At 38.9% G+C, this 18524-nt stretch overlaps 1 protein-coding gene across 1 annotated transcript in view; it reads left to right on the forward strand.

Annotated features, from left to right (window-relative positions):
• TM9SF3 (transmembrane 9 superfamily member 3) overlaps window positions 1-17503 on the forward strand; it is a 39911-nt gene extending 22408 nt beyond the window's left edge. Inside the window, 11 exon segments of the mRNA XM_042456466.1 lie at window positions 711-716; window positions 4403-4485; window positions 8183-8218; window positions 8221-8241; window positions 8244-8311; window positions 8750-8889; window positions 11519-11587; window positions 11727-11873; window positions 14052-14135; window positions 14252-14328; window positions 16208-17503. Of these exon segments, the coding sequence (XP_042312400.1) occupies window positions 711-716; window positions 4403-4485; window positions 8183-8218; window positions 8221-8241; window positions 8244-8311; window positions 8750-8889; window positions 11519-11587; window positions 11727-11873; window positions 14052-14135; window positions 14252-14328; window positions 16208-16275 (799 nt within the window). The 3' untranslated portion in view covers window positions 16276-17503.
• Window positions 17504-18524: the final 1021 nt, after the last annotated feature.

Consider the following 18524-nt stretch of genomic DNA (forward strand, 5'->3'; position numbering starts at 1 on the left):
AAACCCTATTTTCAAAACCAAAATGGACTTTATTATTGTTTCAGTTTTGTGTGTGTGTGTGTGTGTGTGGTGAGAGAGAGAGAGAGAGAGAGAGAAAGTTTGGGTGTTTATGAGAGATGGTCTTGTAGTAATAATAGCCCTATAGTTACTGTAGTTGAAAAGAAAAAAAGGTGGTGTATGACCACAGGACCATGGAGAATAAAAAAAATACGAGTAAGTAATGAGGGCAGCTATGAAGGAACTAGACGAAATCCTGTAAAGAATATCATTGAATACTAAAGTTAGTCTTGTCCATGCAATGGTATCCAATTTCTATGTATGGTGTAAAGCTAAAGTGGACATTGAAAGAAAGCTGAGAGGAAGAAAATCAACTCATTGGAAGTGATGCTGAAGAAGAGTCTGTGGATACTATGGACGATAAAGAGACAAAATATGGGGCCTAGACTAAATCAAGCCTGAACCCTCCCCAGAATCAAACTTATTCTTGAACTGTTGTACTTGCTAATCATGGGGAAGACATGTCCCCTAGAAAAGGCAAATTGCTTGGTAAGTATAGGGCAAAGGAAAAATGAAAACCTCATACAGATGGATAGATAAACAAGCAGGCCATGGCTCAAGTGTAAGACCTGAATGGAGTTGTTCATGAGAGAGTGACTTGGAAACATTCATATGTGCATTGTAAGTAGACTGATGGCAGCTAAGAACAAGAGACGTGGGTGACCTAGCATTAGGTCATATTTCAAAAGTCTGGCTCCTTTTCTTCTTTGTATTGCTTTTTAAAGTGATAAAAGTATTGAGTTTTTCAGAAGAGCTAAATCCTATGCAGTAGTACTTTAACTGTCTTGCAGGAAACTCTCACTTTATACAATAGGTTTCTGAAATAGTGCCCCAGTATGAGAAAACCCATTTATTTTCTCGCAGATACTAAGGAAATGGCCTCCGTTAGCATAATTTTGAAAAGCACAGTTGATGGAATATTGAAATGCTTTAACTTGTATCTCACATGGGAACAGAGATCCTAAAACTGTTTTTTAAACTTAGCGCTGTTTCTCTGTATATTTGCAAAAGAGCTCTATAAATGATAGAAGTCCCCCTTCCTATAATGTAGGTTTATGGCTACTTTGTTGATAAGAAATCTAGGGATTTCTTTTCATTTCATCAGACATGAAACCAAGATTTGGTTTTCAGATGCCACAAATACTGATGCAGGTTAGTGGGTAAACAAGCATTGGAATAGAAATATTAAAGGGAAATAACAAGTCTTCTATCTTTTATAATCCCCAGGAAAATTAGTTCTTTATACATTTTTCCTCTGCACGTCTCAGATAATGTTTCTTTATAATCTCAGTCAGGTAGTACTGTATTAAAATAGCCAATGTTAAATTTTAATATTAGCACTCAAAACAGTCTTGCTACTTACAAGAAATAAACTGATTTGGAGTTATAAGCTGTATGATACCTCTGGTATAATATATATAGTTGGCTCTCCATGTCCACAGCTCTGGCATTCACATATTCAGCTATCTAGAACTCAAAAATTCCATTCAAAATCTAATTGAAAAGGAAACCTTAATTTGCCATTTTATATAAGGGACTCCATTTTACTGACCCACTGATATAATGGGAATTGAGTATCCACGGATTTTGATATCCTGAAGGGCCCTGGAGCCCAGCAGATCCGGAGGGCTCAGTGTTTGTTGTATACAATATTTATCCACTATCCAGGTTCTGTGCTGCAGATAATTTATTTTGCATCTGAATCTGAATATTGTGGGAACCACCACAATGTAGCTTCCTCACCCACCCCTGCCAATTCCATCTTGAGTGTGAATTATCTGCCAACATAGGAGATCAATAATAGGATTTCCCTCAGTGATAAGTTTAAAAGCAGCAGGAGAAAATTCCTTTCCCCTAACCTATTTGCTACATAGTGGAAAAGCTGCAACTGTATAAACTTCAACAACCATGGGAATTTGTATTTATAGACTTCTTCAACAGTAGTAAATTTGTAAGGTAATATGTAATCAATAACCTGAAAAATAAGACAATTTTTTTCAGTATCGTAACAGGGATCTTAACACCATCGGAGTTTTTTGTGAATAATTAATTGTCAATTAAGAAATTAAAGTAAATTGGCGGGTTACAGACCGCCTCTTTGGGGCGGGCTGCACCCGCCCCTTCCCCGTGTATCGGGACCTCAGTGGCTAGATCGGCAGCCGCTGAGGCCCCGATCCGCTGCTTTGCAAAAGGCTGCTTCCCCACAGCCTGAAAAGGGGTGTCCCTGGGGCTTTCAACCCCAAGGACACCCCGCGGCGGCAGGGAGGAGAAGAAAGGGGCCGCTTGGCCCCTTTCTCCTTTGGTCCGCTGGGCGCAGCGTGTGAAGGCGTGCCCAGAGGACCAAACCAGGAGAGAGCTCCGAAACGGAGCTCCTTCCTGCTCTGCGCTAAGGGCGCACTAAGCGCCCTGGCGCGAGTGAAGACGTCAACACCCAAACCGCCCCGTATAGAGGTGGCACGGTCGTGACGTCCTCATGGCGGCAGCTGTGTGGAGCGGCCGCCACATTTTGTGCATGCACAGGATCAGGGGGTGCGGAAGCACCGCCCCTTTCAACCCTAGTACGCGCTCTGCGCATACTTCTGGCCGTTGTAACGGGTCCTTTGATTGTTCCTGTGATCCAAACAGTGGCAGTGATACAAGCCTCTTCTATCCAAGCGACTATGTTTAAATATGAGAATAATTGACATAATTGTTAGGTATTAGTTGGCCAGTGGATTTGTAAAGTGTCTTGTGGTCTGTGTGCATGCTTTCATGTCCTTCAGCGTGCTTTATTGCTCCTTACCTCAAATTGTTATTACTAGGCCAGTGCCTGTATGATACTTTTAATAGTTACCGTATTTTTCCGCCTAAAGACTACTTTCTGACCCTCTAAAACGGGGTCAAAAGTTGGGGGGGGCGTCTTGTACGCCGGTAAGACACTTACCTGGTTGTCCTGCCAGTTTCCAAAGCCCTCCGGAGGACTTGGAAGCCGGCGCGGGGGTGCCTCCCGGGCTGCTGGCTTCCAAAGCCCTCCGGAGGATGCCCCCGGAGGACGCCCTCCGGAGGACTTTGGAAGCCGGCGCGAGGGGGCTTCCCTGGCTGCTGGCTTCCAAGCCCTCCGGAGGCTTGAAAGCCAGCACGCGCCTAACTGCCGGCTTCTCAGGCCTCTGGAGGCCTTTTGAAGCCTTTTGAAGCCAGTTGTTGTGGGCATCAGGCCCCCTAACTTGGCCATATAGGCAGGGCACTGCCTGCATGCAAGGCCAGGGGTAAATAAAAATAAAAATAAAACATGAGAGAGAGAGAGAGAAATAGAGAGAGAGAGAGGGAGATAGATAGAGAGGGGGGAGGGAGATAGATATAGAGAAGAGAGAGAGAAGATAGATAGATAGATAGATGAGAGAGAGAGAGAAATAGAGAGAGACAGAGAAATAGAGAGATATGGAAGAGAGAGGGAGGGAGATAGACAGAGAGAGGGGGGAGATAGATAGATAGATAGATAGATAGATAGATAGATAGATAGATAGATAGATGAGAGAGAGAAATAGATAGAGAGAGGGAGGAGATAGAAGAGAGAATAGATAGATGATAGATGATAGATAGATATAGAGATAAATAGATATATGATGAGAGAGAGAGAGATAGAGAGAGAGAGAAGAGAGAGAGAGAGAGGAAATAGAGGGAGGGAGGGAGATAGAGAGAGGGAGGGAGGGGAGACAGGGAGGGAGGGAGGGAGAGGGGAGATAGACAGAGAAAGAGAGAGAGAGAAATAGATAGATGGATAGATAGATAGATAGATAGATAGATAGATAGATAGATAGATATATAGATATATGATGAGAGAGAGAGAATAGAGAAAGGGGGAGATAGATAGATAGATAGATAGATAGATAGATAGATAGATAGATAGATAGTATAGATAGTATGAGAGAGAGATAAGCAGCTGGCAAGCAAGCAAGCAAGCCAAGATTAGAGAACGAGTTGGGGTAAATGTAAGTGATGTTTTTTAAATTTTTATTTGGTGTGCATTGGAAGAGGGGGTGGTCTTATACGGCAAGATATCCCAAACTCTATATTTAACTGGAAAGTTGGGGGGCTCATCTTATACGCCCAGTCGTCTTATACACCGGAAATACGTACATCTGTTCAGATGCAACATACTGGCATTTTCAAGCAGGAGTTTATTTCCATACTTTTTAAAAATTCCAGCAATCTTGTTGTTTTGTTTTTGTTGTCCTACTCTTTCTCTTTTAAAGTAACTAGAACTAAATATTCAACAATTAATTGTGGCTGTTTGTACCAATTTTCCTGTAGTAGACACCAGGAATCATTTGTGTAGCCAAAAATACATGTCTTCATTTTAGGAGAGATCAATGCTAAGTACCGCTATTTTTGTTTATGCGCAACATCCCAGTGATGGCTACTTGGAGGAAGCCTTTAGCCAGGCAGGGAGTAAGCCTTATCACAATAATTTGTTTAATCGCATATAAAATTAAACCAACACCTTTCCTCTGGTGTTGGGATATCTGCACTACTAATACTGTTTCAAATTTTCTGGATTCTAAAATAATCTGGTGCTAATCAGATATATGTTGGTTGATTGACTATTTAATTATTTTACAGAATAAATGAACATTGTGGTTATGGTGTAAATGCTGCAAATAAAATACCATATGAAAGTGAATATACAAGTTCATACTATTTGTTACAGTTCTATCTAAGAAGGATAAGTGTCCTATTTGTAATTCCATATGTAATTGTAAAAGTTTGCATTAATTCATAGGTTGAAGGAGGGGGAACAAGAAATGAGCTCATGATCCTGAGAGAGACATGCATTCCTTGAGATGCTATATCTTAAGATGTTTCAATCTGCCTGAGCCCCAAGAAAGGCTTTGTTAAGTCAGACACAACTTGATTTCCCAAGCAGCACGTAATATGAAAGCTTCCCTCTTGTCCCCCAAAAGCAACACCAGTTTTGCATCTTCCTACAGGGTGGCTTCAGGGCAGATTTCTCCCACCGCTGGGCTCAAAAAAGAGTTCAGTGATTGTGGTACTGTAAGTTGGCCACCCAGTATATACAATTAGGCTGAAAAGTTCTTTTAGATAGAGCTTCAGCGGCATTGTAGTTGAAGAGATAGCAGAACATTTCCTGTCCTTTGGACATATTTTACCACCTGAGAAAACTCCTCTGAGGATCTGCACAAACTATAATTGGACCTTGCTGATAGGGAAAGACACAACTGCTAAATTTTTGGCATGGATGTCAAACAGCAGCCCTTTCCTAGTTCAATGAAAACACCATGAAAAGTAAAAGGAACATTTCCTGTAGTTACTATGTTCTGGAATCATAGAATCAGATCCAGGACATCCAGTTCAAATTCATGAGCAAAGAAGGGTCTACAGTGCAGCGGGTAAGCACCTGTGAGAGAGTTGTGAACTCTGTGTTTAAATACCGTGAATGAGAGACTATTCCAGTCAAAAGCCTTACCATCAAGAAATCTGTTTTTCTTCCACAAAGTTTTCCCTTTCTAGCTCTAATTTGTATAATACTTAATGATAAAAATATTTATTTATACCCCGCTCATCAGCCCAAAGCTACATGTACTCTGGAGCAACTGAAAACAATTATAATCTTATATGATATCCTTTAAATGTTTCAGCACTGCTGTCATGACTCCTTTAATTATATCTTCTCTAAACTTAATATACCCACTTGCTTCAACTTCTTTTCCATGGGATGGATTCCTGCTGATGTAACCATCTGTTGCACTAGCATAGTCTAACAATCTGTTAGTGTAATCCTCTGTTACATTAGCATAGTGCACTTATAGGATTTGCAACAGACAAAGGAAGAAGTTCATCATGATTGTCCTCAGGAGAAGATGGTTACCAGCTCCAACAGTCTATTTCTTTAAGGATGGTCTTGGTGTTTGGTGAGCATTGTCAGAACTAAAAGGCTCTGAATAAGCTGGATTTCTAAACTGCCTGCCCCTCAGGACAGGCAGTTTTAACAAGTCTGTATCCCAGTGTGGCTTGGGCTCTGAGGACACCTCAGAGCACTGGAAAAACAGACAGCTTGGAACTGTAAAATAAACATCCATGATGAGTCCAGTATTCTTCCTTAATAGCTGCTGAACCCTCATCTTCTGTATCCTGCTAGTAGTGTGCTGCTAGTGCATCCTACATTGGCCTAATTAGATTGTCATAAGTACCCAACAGAATCTCAGACATAATTTCCAGACTATTACCCAGTTTCCAGTGTTCTTAAAATATGACATCAGTACTGGATAGAATCTTGTAGATAGCACAAAATAACCCAAAAAGAAACCTTAATGCAGCCTACAATGTCATTAGGTTTTTAAGCAACTGTATTGTACTACTTTCTCATGCTTGTTATCCACCAAGACACTTAGATCCTTTTTATATGTACAATTGTCAAACCAAGTGTCTCCATCCTATATGAAACACTTTCTGTATCTGCATCATCATCATCATCATCATCTTTATATAGAATCAGCAGTGTATGTGGCACTACTTTGCAAAGTAAAACAATTAGGGTAAAGAGCCAAAGATATCACACTGAAAAATGTATACACAAACCTATATTTACATTATCCTGTTGAATTTTATTTTGTTAATTTTCAACTCAAACTTCCAACCTGTCAAAATCAATTTGATTCTAGATTCGGCCCCTGCAAAGTTGTACTCTGTCAAACTCTAAAAATGCCAAACAGCACACGACCAAGAATACAACCCTGTGACATAACCCTTAGTAATTTGAGACTCTCCACATCCATGCAAGCCATTAGTGATCATTCTCCCAGTACAATTTTTCATCTAACCTTGGATCCACTTAACAAGTCTGTAGTATTATTTTATTTATGCCGATATTCATACAGATGTCACGTTTGACATGATGCAGCCAATAGAGATGTAAGAAACAAGGTACATGACTTCACTGTACAAAAAGCCTTGCTACCATGTGGGTCCCAAGAGAGTCCCAAAATTACACCCTAAATAAATACCTAAATATGTTCTATAACATGTAAAAGTACTTTTTCATCATCAGGCTCTAAATGTTCTGCTTTTGCACCAATCCCATGGTAGTAATGGTTAAAATAAATACATTTTAATAAGAGTGATTCCAATAGAATGAATAGTTAAAACAGGATTGGTCTTTTAAAATTCTGTTCATTACTTTCTGTTTTCAATATTCAATTTTTAACTCCTGAAGAGAAAATTACTAAATTATACATTTTTTTCATACTATCAGAAGGAGCCATACAGGTAGCACTGAGATGCCAGCAACCATTATGAACAGGAGTAAAGGAAGGGAGGAATTGATATAGGAAGAAAAAGCAGAAGCTTAGGTGGCTAATAGAAAAAGCTGGCAGGATTGATATAACCAAAGTGTACAGTAATGTGGACCAATGAACATTGCCTTAGGCCCCAACAGACTGTCAAAATAAAGCTCTTCGGACACTTTGGAGGTAGCTCTTTAAATGTGCATGCTCCTAAGAGTCTGGCAGCTGTGCCAAGCTGTGCTCCAGTCCTTAGGACTATTGGGCTTTGGTGTGACTTCTGGATTTAGGACGCATGCAACATCAACAGCATACGCCAAAGTGCCCGAAGCAGTTTATTTTAGCCAGTCTGTATGGGCCACAGTTGGATATAAAGAGACATTAAGAGACCTGAACTGAGTCTGTCTACTAGTCCAATTCTGAGACTAGGTCAAATACATTATGGCCATAATGACTTGTTCTGTTTACTTTCAATATAAATATAATAATATATATATATATATTATATATATATTTGAGACTGGAATTTTTACAGAAAAGTTATGAAATAAACACCACTTTGGTTGCAATTTTTATGTTGATTTTATGGGGGGAAATAGTTTTTAGATCTGTGATTTGTCAGATATTTCAGCCTAAATGGTACCAGACATACTGAATGAAGACATTAATATGCCTGTTTTTTTTAATCCAAAACAAAAATTCAACCTTGATAAAATAATGAAATGTGGAAAGCTCTTTCCTTTTATCTAATAACGTCTAGCTATCAATTAAGTAGTCTCACAGTACAGTGCTTTTTGGATGTTGTGGATAACCAGAATCTTGGATGAATGAGATGTTCTTCCTTGCAGGAAGGCGGTGGATAAAGCAGATGTTCATTGGGGCTTTCCTATTCCTGCAATGGTGTGTGGACAGCTTTCTTCATTAACTTCATTGCCATTTATTATCATGCATCAAGGGCTCTTCCTTTTGGGACAATGGTGGTACTTGATTACACTACCAGTTTAAACTAGTAAAAAAGCAAGTTGTTATATATGCCTTCAACAATCCAACTGATCAAAAAGGTAGAAATCTGAATAGAAAGCTTTTAATTAAAATGCTTATTTCCTGTTTATTTTCATTTCATTTTCATTTGACACTGGATCAGATTCATGCACAGGGACACATGTAGAAGCCCAGCTAAGTACAAAACAGGAGCATCTCTAGGAAGGATGAGGAAGTTGTGTTGTTACATCACAGTTGAAATAGCTGATGGTGAGGGACTTTAGACAATGTTTATTGTTTCCTCTCAAGGAATACATTTTACTTTTATTAATCTTGGTAGACAAAAGGGGTATATATTACAATTTACATTGCTAGAAATACATTAATATTATAAAGGATGCATTTTATATCTACTCTTTTTGTCTGACATACAGGTGGCTGTATGCTGCATCTGTTTCTTTGTCATTCTTCCTTTGAACCTTGTCGGCACAATACTTGGACGAAATCTTTCGGGTCAGCCCAACTTTCCTTGTCGTGTGAATGCTGTTCCTCGTCCAATCCCAGAGAAAAAATGGTACGGTACAAATTGAATTTATTTGCATTTGTCTGTCCATTGGAGCAAGTTGTCCATTAAACTATTCCTGTACTACAGTGCGTCCGCGTTATACGTGGCTTCCAGCATATGCTGGAAGCAACGATAGAAGTGAGAGAGGTGCACACCGGAAGGAAACAATAGTGCATGCTCCTGCAGCGTGCGCCCCATGCTCCACTGCCGCAAAACCGCGGGCATGTGCCCCATTCATTTGAATGGGGCTTGAGCATCCACTTTTTTCCTTTACGCAGGGCGGACTGTATTTACACACCACTTATGAAACAAATGGAACATAGGAAATACAACATTTCAAATAAAATAATGAATGCATAAATATATTAATTATCTAAATAAAACATATTAACAACAGTAAAAGCACTATTCACGATGTAAAAGGACAAACTAAAATATTGTGTTAAAACACTGAGCTTTAACTGCTTTCCAAAAAGCTAAGTGGCTAAGATCAATCTTAGTTCTGAAGGGAGAACATTCCACTATTTGAGAATGATTCAAGAGAAAGCCCTTCCTTGTTTATCAAAGAAATGGGCTTCTGAGGCAGATGCATTCTCAAAACTACCCCTTCTGCAGATTGTATTAGAAAGTCCTTCGGATTACCACACCAAAAGCCATTTAAAGCATCAAAGATTAAGAGCAATATCTTGAATTGAGCCTGGAAAACAAGTGACAACTAAAGTATATTTTTCAGTCTACCTGTACCAGATAACTGCTCAGGTGATAAATTTTACACAAAATGAAGCTTCCAGTTTCAAAGACAATGCTTTGTAGAGCTCATTGCAATATTTAAAATGGTGTAATCAAGACATGAATAGATCCACGATTATACTTTATACTTAATTATTTTATTACTCCTTTGTGTCACCTGGAGGGTCCCTCCAAGTGATGCAACATGTTCTTGGCTACAAAGCCTCCTTTGTATAATCCAACCTACTTCTGTGTAATGGAGATTATAAATATGCTGATTCTGTACATTGTTTATGTTTGTGATTTTTTAATATTTATAGTGCCTGTAATCATTAATTTATACTACTTTGAAATCTAAACAATTTACAAATATTTTCACTTAAATAACAGTTGCCAGAAGGAAGGGGTTCAGATGGTCCAGTTAAATATAATTGTACAAACACACTACTTGCTACCATCATTTTGTGAAAAGGTGTCACCAAGGACCCTGTAGGATCAATGAACAGTCCAAAGATATGAATTTGACTTTTCAGAGGGGGTCTAGTCCTTCCAAGACAGGTTGAATTCCAGTCTCCAGGCCAGATTTTCTGCTAATTGAAGTCATGTCCACCTTGTCTGGATTAGATCCTAGCATGTTTACCCTCGTCTTAAGTAGTAGCAGCAGCAAGGAACTGTAGATAGGGGTACAGCAAGAAGTATTGAGGAAGATTTAGTACTGCTGTCACCTTCATGACTTATTGCTGATTGAAACTGTGCATGAGTGCTCTAATCCAAAGCACAGAGAACTTGCTAACACCCCCCCCCCAAAGTCATTAGCACTTTGGGCATTTATCTTAAACAGATACTGATAGAATTGGGACTCCAAAGAAGCTTTATAAAATGGAGGAAAGTCTTAACTTACCACAATTGTATCCTTAAATCACCTGTTTGCACATATTTCTATGCTCCTTATATACTAAAATTTGTAAGTGGTATATATCAGTGAAATACAAAATATTCATAAAACATAATCATACAGAGCTTAAACTTCAAGAAGTGGTGTCTAGTTAGAACAAGTAGGGGAGGATTGCTGAAATATGTTATTTTTAACTTGCAATGAAAAATAAGGACCATTGAAGCATAGAGCATTTCATATAGTAGGTCCTTTTACATTTAATGCACTGCTCAGAACAACTGCCAGGCAGATTTCAGGAACATGTGGAACTACCACGAGGGCCTCTCCAAATGATCTTGGACATAATGGGTATATAAGGGAGAAGGTGGTCTCTAAGATCACAAGATTCTAAGTTGTTTAGGGCTTTATAAACTAATAGTAAAACCTTAAACCTCGCCTGATCGCAGATAGGCAACTAGTTCATTTCTTTCAGCAGAAGTGTTAAAGACCTTTCATTAGACTGGTCTGTTCAGAAGCTTTGATGAACTATTCTGTACCAGCTGCAGTTTCTAGACAAACCCCACATAAAGCACATGGCAGTAGTCCAGCCTTAATCATACCAGTGCCGGACTACTGTAGCGAACAATTACTACAATTGATGTATTAACCAGAATGGGTAAAAGGGGTTAGTTGGGCCTCCGGTTCCAAACATAGACCCAGGAGTACCACCTGGTTGAGAACCTGACCCTGCTGAACAGTGCCACCCCATCCAGAATAGGGAGCCTTCCTGTTTTCCAGACATGGGAAGCCATTCACCCCCCCAAGTCCTCCATTTCGCCAGAATTCAGTTGCTCTCATCCAGCCCACCCATGCACTGCTCCAGAACTTGTGCTGCTGTCTCTCTGATTCAGCACAGTGAACTTTGGTTGATCTCACTGATCAACCACTGCATGAGTTCTGCATGTACCTTCTACTCTTTAACACATTCCATTGCTTTTCAACTCATTACAAGGTAAACTCTTAATTTCTTTCCAGGTTTATGGAGCCAGCTGTTATTGTTTGCTTGGGTGGGATTCTCCCATTTGGATCCATTTTCATTGAAATGTGAGTCTTTTACTTAGAGAATTGTTCAAATTTTTTCATATTTAAATAATATACAGTATCTATTCAGATATAAATAATTGTCAGAGTAATTTAGTTAGTGTGTTTCCATGCACTAAATACAAGGCTTTTTTGTCCTTAGGTATTTTATCTTCACCTCCTTCTGGGCATACAAGATCTATTATGTTTATGGCTTCATGATGTTAGTGCTGGTTATCCTCTGTATTGTGACTGTGTGTGTGACAATCGTGTGTACATATTTTCTACTGAATGCAGAGGATTACAGGTGGTAAGTATTGATACTTCAGTTTATTAGACATCAGTTTTTTAAAAAGAGAATTTCTAAAAAAGACAGTCAAAGCTTTTTAAACACTATTAAAAGATGCATTAAAAACAACAATAAAAGCAATGTATCTGTATCCATGATACTTCTAGTTTTTTTAAAAAATCAGACCCATCAAATATGTGGGAATTGAAAAGCATTTTAATCTGGCACCAAAAAAATTGTTATATTCAAAATGACCTGAATAGACTATAAAACTGAGCCAAAGGTAACAAAATTAAATTCAACACGGAGAAATGCAAGGTACTGCACTTAGGGCAGAAAAACGAAATGCACAGATATAGGATGGGGGACACCTGGCTGAATGAGACTACATGTGAAAGGGATCTGGGAATCCAAGTTGACCACAAGTTTAACATGAGTCAACAGTGCAATGCGGCAGCTAAAAAGGCCAATGCAATTTTAGGCTGCATCAATAGAAGTACAGTATAGTGTCTAGATCAAGGGATGTAATAGTGCCACTGTATTCTGCTTTGATCAGGCCCCACCTGGAATATTGTGTACAATTCTGGGCACCACAATTCAAAAACGACATTGAGAAACGAGCGTGTCCAAAGGAGGGTGACTAACATTGTGAAGGGTCTGAAAACCATGTCCTATGAGGAACGCCTTAGGGAGCTAGGTATGTTTAGCCTGGAGAAAAGAAGGTTAAGAGATGATATGATAGCCCTTTTTAAATACTTAATACATATTGAGGAGGGAACAAGCTTGTTTTCTGCTGCTCCAGAGACTAGGGCCTGAAACAATGGATGCAAGCTACAGGAAAAGAGATTCCAGCTCAACATTAGGAGGAACCTCCTGACAGTAAGGGCTGTTCGACAGTGGAACACCCTCCCTCAGAGAATAGTGGAGTCTCCGTCCTTGGAGGTCTTTAAACAGAGGCTGGATGGCCATCTGTTGGGTATGCTTTGATTGTGAGTTCCTGCATGGCAGAGGGTTGGACCGGATGGCCCTTGTGATCTCTTCCAACTCTATAATTATATGATTCTACATTATGTTACCCTAAAAGATGGGGGAATGTTAGTGGTCCCCACCCATAATGCCAGCATCTCCATAAAATTTGGAGAAATTATAACTCCACAAGAGGAGGATAACTGCAGGGATCTTTTCACTTATCTATACCAGAAATAACTGCAGATGAGAGACCTCATCTGTGAACAATGTGGCTAGGGCTGGGGTGAATATTTCTACCCCATTACATACCCTAGAGGAGTGCATTGCATTAAGACAAAGGCCTTAATGGATTTTCCAGCAATCTGACAAAAAGGTCCAGAATGGCTGATGGCTTTAGTTCCAGAGTGACAATACATTGAATAGATTTGGGATAATTCCTTAATGATTGGGCAGGAAGGGAGGGTGTATCGGGACTTTGTCATAAGGTGAGGTAAAGGTCATGGTCATTGATTACTTTTCAATACAACTCTCTTTGGTTCCATTGTAAGTGGAAATGCAAAGAGCCTGGGGGGAAGGACCCATTATGGTCTCTGCATTTTCTCCAGTCAGCATGACTCCAACATGTCATTGCAACCCCCAAATATGCTCAACTCTAAATATTAGTTATGAAACCGCATATCCAGTGCAAGGGATATGGGGTATGTTAACAATTAGGACCAGGCAGGCCTTCCTGGGGAGAGATTGGGGAGAAGGGCACAACTTAAAGGCCTGTATCACTGTCATCTCTGATGTTAACATCAGGTTATAGATATGTTCCTGGGAAAAGAAGTGTTCTATCAAGTATTGGTATCTCAACCCATGTAAGGATAAAAATAACGTTTTGAATTAAGCCTGGAAACACATCAACAGCCGGTCCAGCTGAGGCAGAACTCAAATAATCTTGTCCATTTGTGTGTGAACAAGACAACTGGAAAATGGTAGTTCAAGAAGAACACAGCCATAGAGACTTTATAAAGTGAAAACTTCATAGTATATGTTGAAGAAAGCTGCAAGAAGTATTCATGGTGGTTTGGGTTTTTTTTTTTTTTTCATTTGAAGGAGAAAATAATGAATTAAGTTTTAATAAAAACAAAAAAATAAAACATTTATGTTTTGGTGGTTGTCAGGGATTGTTTTATACTGTTAGACAAATGAATTATTTGTTCCTAATTGTTTGCATGTATTTTTCAGGCAATGGACAAGTTTTCTGTCTGCTGCTTCAACTGCAATCTATGTTTACATGTATTCCTTTTATTACTACTTTTTCAAGACAAAGTAAGTAGCTTTTGATATTTTGTGTTTTCACTTTTAAAAATAAGCCTCACAGAACATGTTCTGATTATTGGCAATTTGGAGACATTAAATCTGCCTGTGTTTTGTTTTTTTTCCAGGATGTATGGTTTGTTTCAGACATCATTTTATTTTGGTTATATGGCAGTATTTAGCACAGCCCTGGGAATAATGTGTGGTAAGTTCATGTGTTTGTAGCCCATCTTATTGTTAGTTCTTTCTAATGTAGAGCCACTGGGTCATTGAGATTTACCTACATGTTGAATCAGTGGGGTCTATTGTAGTTGGATTAAACCTATAACATTCAAGTCAACATCTGCATGTGACAAGATCTTCTTTAATACTTAGGTTGATTCCACATTCCAACCTCTGAATGTACCCAGTCACTAACACTTGGCCTGCTTTCACCCTTTTAACGCTATTCTTAAGTGAAGAAGAGCTAGGGTGCCAAGCATTTCCATAAACCAGCTCCAATATTTTAGATAGAATGTACTTTCTTCTTTCCGGTTTATAGTACATTCTGCTCTCCACATTCGCGGGGGTTAGGGGTGCAAAGTGGAAAAAACACAAATATGTGGAGGAAGGAAGGAGGGGTGTGTGTATGTGTGTAGTCTTCTCTCCCGCCCATGCATGCATTCCCCTCCTGCCTTCCCCCAAGTTTTGGTCAGCTTCCCTCATACAGCTAAACCATGGGAGGAGAGAAATGGGACATAAGAATGGCAGTATGAATTGGTGTCTTCTCCAGATTAGTTGACTTTAAGTGATTCACACTTTCAGTGTGAGCTCTCTTTGCCATTATGAGGCATTCTATTCATTTCCTTCCAGTAAGGCATATCTTCCTTTTCTTGATGAGAGAAGGATGCAGGACACATCTGGTCTGTTTCTAATCTTTAGATTAGGATTTCTTTATTAAAACAATTGGATGACTTCGTTGAATTGATTATGCTGGGCTGATGCTTGCAACTTCAAATGTATGGAGACCTTGTTGGGCATGGTTTTTCTTTCTTTCTTTCTTTTTAATCAAAACTTTAATTTTGAGGACAGGAGAATGCAGAGTAAATGAATCAGTCCCTCATAGGTTTCAGATTGTATCTCGGAGTGTGGGACAGAAAGCATGGTTTAGCCTCATCTCTGAAAATACAAAAACCATCTTTGGTCCAGATAATTTGCTTTCTTGGATTCCTTTGTTGGCAAAAATGGTTTCAAAAATGGTTCTGTCCACCACCCATATGTCCAAAAGGGGCACAGGATGCATGAGCTACAAACTTCCTGTTTTATGCAGCAGCTAAATAAGCCAGTGCAATTCTCTGCCGCATCAGTAGAATACTGTCTAGATTGGGGAAAGTAGTAATGTCACTCTATTCTGCTTTGATCAGAAAGCACCTGGAATATTGTGCCCAGTTCTGGGCACCATAATTCAAGAAAGATACTGATAAACTGGACGATGTCCACAGGAGGGTGGCAAAAATGGTGAAAGGTCTGGAAACCATTCCCTGTGAGAGAGCTGCATATGTTTAGTCTGGAGAACAGAAGGTTAAGAGGTGACATGATAGCCTTGTTTAAATATTTGAAGGGATGTCATAGTGAGAATGAAGCAAGCTTGTTTTCTGCTACTCCAGAGAATGGGACCCGGAGCAGTGGAGTCAGACTACAAGAAATAGATTCCAGCTCAACATTAGGAGGAACTTCCTGACAGTAAGGGCTGTTTAACAGTGGAACACACTCCTTAGAGAGTGGTGGAGTCTCTTTCTTTGGAGGTCTTTAAACAGAGGCTGGATGGCCATCTGTCAGGAGTGCTTTGATTGTATATTCCTGCATATCAGGGGGTTAAAATGGATGGTTCTGGGGGTCTCTTTTAACTTTATGATTCTGCGATCCTTGAGAAGTGACATCATAAAAGACATACGTGCCTTGCCAGTGCATATAGATTTTTTTTAATGTGTAGCAGTTTTTGAAGTACATGTTTTGACACAAAACCAAAGTGTTAAAAGTGAACTGTAATACATTTGCTTGCTTGCTTGCTTGCTTGTTTATACATATTTGTTTTCTTTTTGCAGGAGCTATTGGCTACATGGGAACAAGTGCCTTTGTTAGAAAAATCTACACCAACGTGAAAATTGACTGAGAAACTGAACTCTGGAACAGTTAATGGGTGGGGTGGGGACAGAGTATATATAAACTTGCACACCAAAAAGCGCAAGAAGAAAATTGTGTGTTTAACACTGGGCACTCTGTGGGTCTCTCTCTCTCTCTCTCTCTTTCTTTCTCGGTAGGATCATTTAAAACATCTTTTTTCATTGATCCCAGTTCTTACTGACTTCCTCCAACTGTTCACAGCAAATGCTTGGATTGTATTCAGTAGGCATTGCCACAGTACATGCTAATCTCCCTCCCTGCCCCAAAGAAGCCAAGCTCATAAAGCTGAAATAGACTAGCTCTCTTCAGTGAAGAGGACAAACTGTATTTAAGCATTTGTTCCATTCAATTAAAAAGGAAAGTGAAACACGTGGCTCCTAAATTTTTTTCTGATTAGTTACTGATACTTAAATTACTGCTCTGGAAGAATTTCTTCTCCGTGTTTAAGTGCTGTTTGAGAGGGTAAAGAAACTCTTGGCGGTACCAGGATAACTTGCAATATCACCTACTTAAAAAAGATAATATATATTCATTTAAAAACGCAAATGTTTGCATGCAATATCTGTTTAATAGGACCAACTTTCCATTTGCTCATTATTAAAGGAATATCCAGCTATATTTGAGATCCATCCAAAGAAACTAAGTACAAAGGTGGAACTCTCTGCACTGCAATTTTTGTACAGTCAGCAAGCAGAAACGTTAAATAAAGATGATGCATTCTGTTTTTATTCAACTCTTGGAAGTCTAGATTTAAAAAATAATAATTGAATGTCTGCAATGATTTATTTCTTTTCTTATTTCCTAATTCAACCGCCCACCCACCCAGTTTTGGAGTGTTTACTTGATGATTTAAAAGGGGTAACAAGTGTATAAAACATTAAATGATGTAACTTAGATGTAGCTCCCAAATGTATTTGGATGTACAGATTTACTAAAGAATACTTTTTCTGATGATTCAATGTAAAAATGTGTGAATTTAGGTGGCTTTTTACATCTTGCCTGCTGTTGCATGAAATGTTGAAGGTTTCCTTGCAATATGTGTGTCATGTTTTCTGTTTACTGAAGCTCTTTCAAAAGCAAATACTTGTAATTTATAACAGTTTTAATTTTTGTTTAGTTTTCTCTGGACACTTGTGTAATATCTAAAGCAGTCCTGCTTCAGGTGTTCAGAAAATTTAAAATAAACTTTTCAGACAAATGTTCTGATCGTGAATAGATAAATTTGCAGTTGGAATTTTTTTTTAAGCAGAACGTCAGAACACCTGTTTCTGAATAAAGCACTGATATATTTTTCAGAGACCAAAAACCCAAGGCTTTTTCATACTCCAGTTCCAGGGTGCTTTGCGCATCTCTAGAATACAGGTGAGGAATCTGATCCACAGAAGATGTTAGACAACTCCTATCATACCTGATTACTGCCCATGCTGACTGGGACTGACAAGAGTCCAACAATATTTGGCGAACTACATGTTCTTGTCTCCAGAAGAATTTGACTGGTTTATGAAAAGCAGCATTGCATGTACTAAAAGAGACAGAAGTGGAAGAATGCGGATCATAATTTTTGAAGGTTGTGAAGCTTAGTTGCTGCAGGGCCTTCCGAGTTTCTTGTTTTAAAGAAATGTTCAGGTAAATTTTAGCATGTATTCTCAAGTCTGATACCAAATAATGAAGGTATCCTCAAAAGGCAAATTACTGTGAGGAGGATTTGTTAATCCTTAAAGAGTGTGTTTGTGTGTGTGTGTAAAAACATTTTTCTTGAGGTAAGTTCGTTGGAGACTTATTTTCACAATGGGAAATAATTGTGCAAGAGAAATAAATACAATTTTACAGTAAGTGAACTGTAGCTGACTATAATCTGTTATACGTGTAGTCAAATTCCATGGTATTCTTTTCCCATCTTAATTGTAGACAGATATTAAATGATTTCGGCCCTCTGGTTTTGGTAATGTTTTCAGTTCATTCTATACATACAGTGATTTGATTTTTAAATTGTAGGTGATACCTGCCATATGCTGTTGCTGTACAACATATTTTGCTTTTCAGTGAGGCTTGAGTGAGGATGCTGCACAAACCCCATTGAAATCATTTCAGAGTGTACAGCAGTATGTGTCCACATATATGAAGTAGATCAACATTTTAACTCCTGTTTATAAGTTTGAAGATGGGCAGTTTCACTTGGAACTAGTTAGAAGGATGACAGAGATGACTAGCTGGCTTTCATTAATGAATGGTTTTATA

The sequence above is a fragment of the Sceloporus undulatus genome, chromosome 3 (genome assembly GCF_019175285.1).
Source record: "Sceloporus undulatus isolate JIND9_A2432 ecotype Alabama chromosome 3, SceUnd_v1.1, whole genome shotgun sequence".
NCBI classification, from domain to species: domain Eukaryota; kingdom Metazoa; phylum Chordata; class Lepidosauria; order Squamata; family Phrynosomatidae; genus Sceloporus; species Sceloporus undulatus.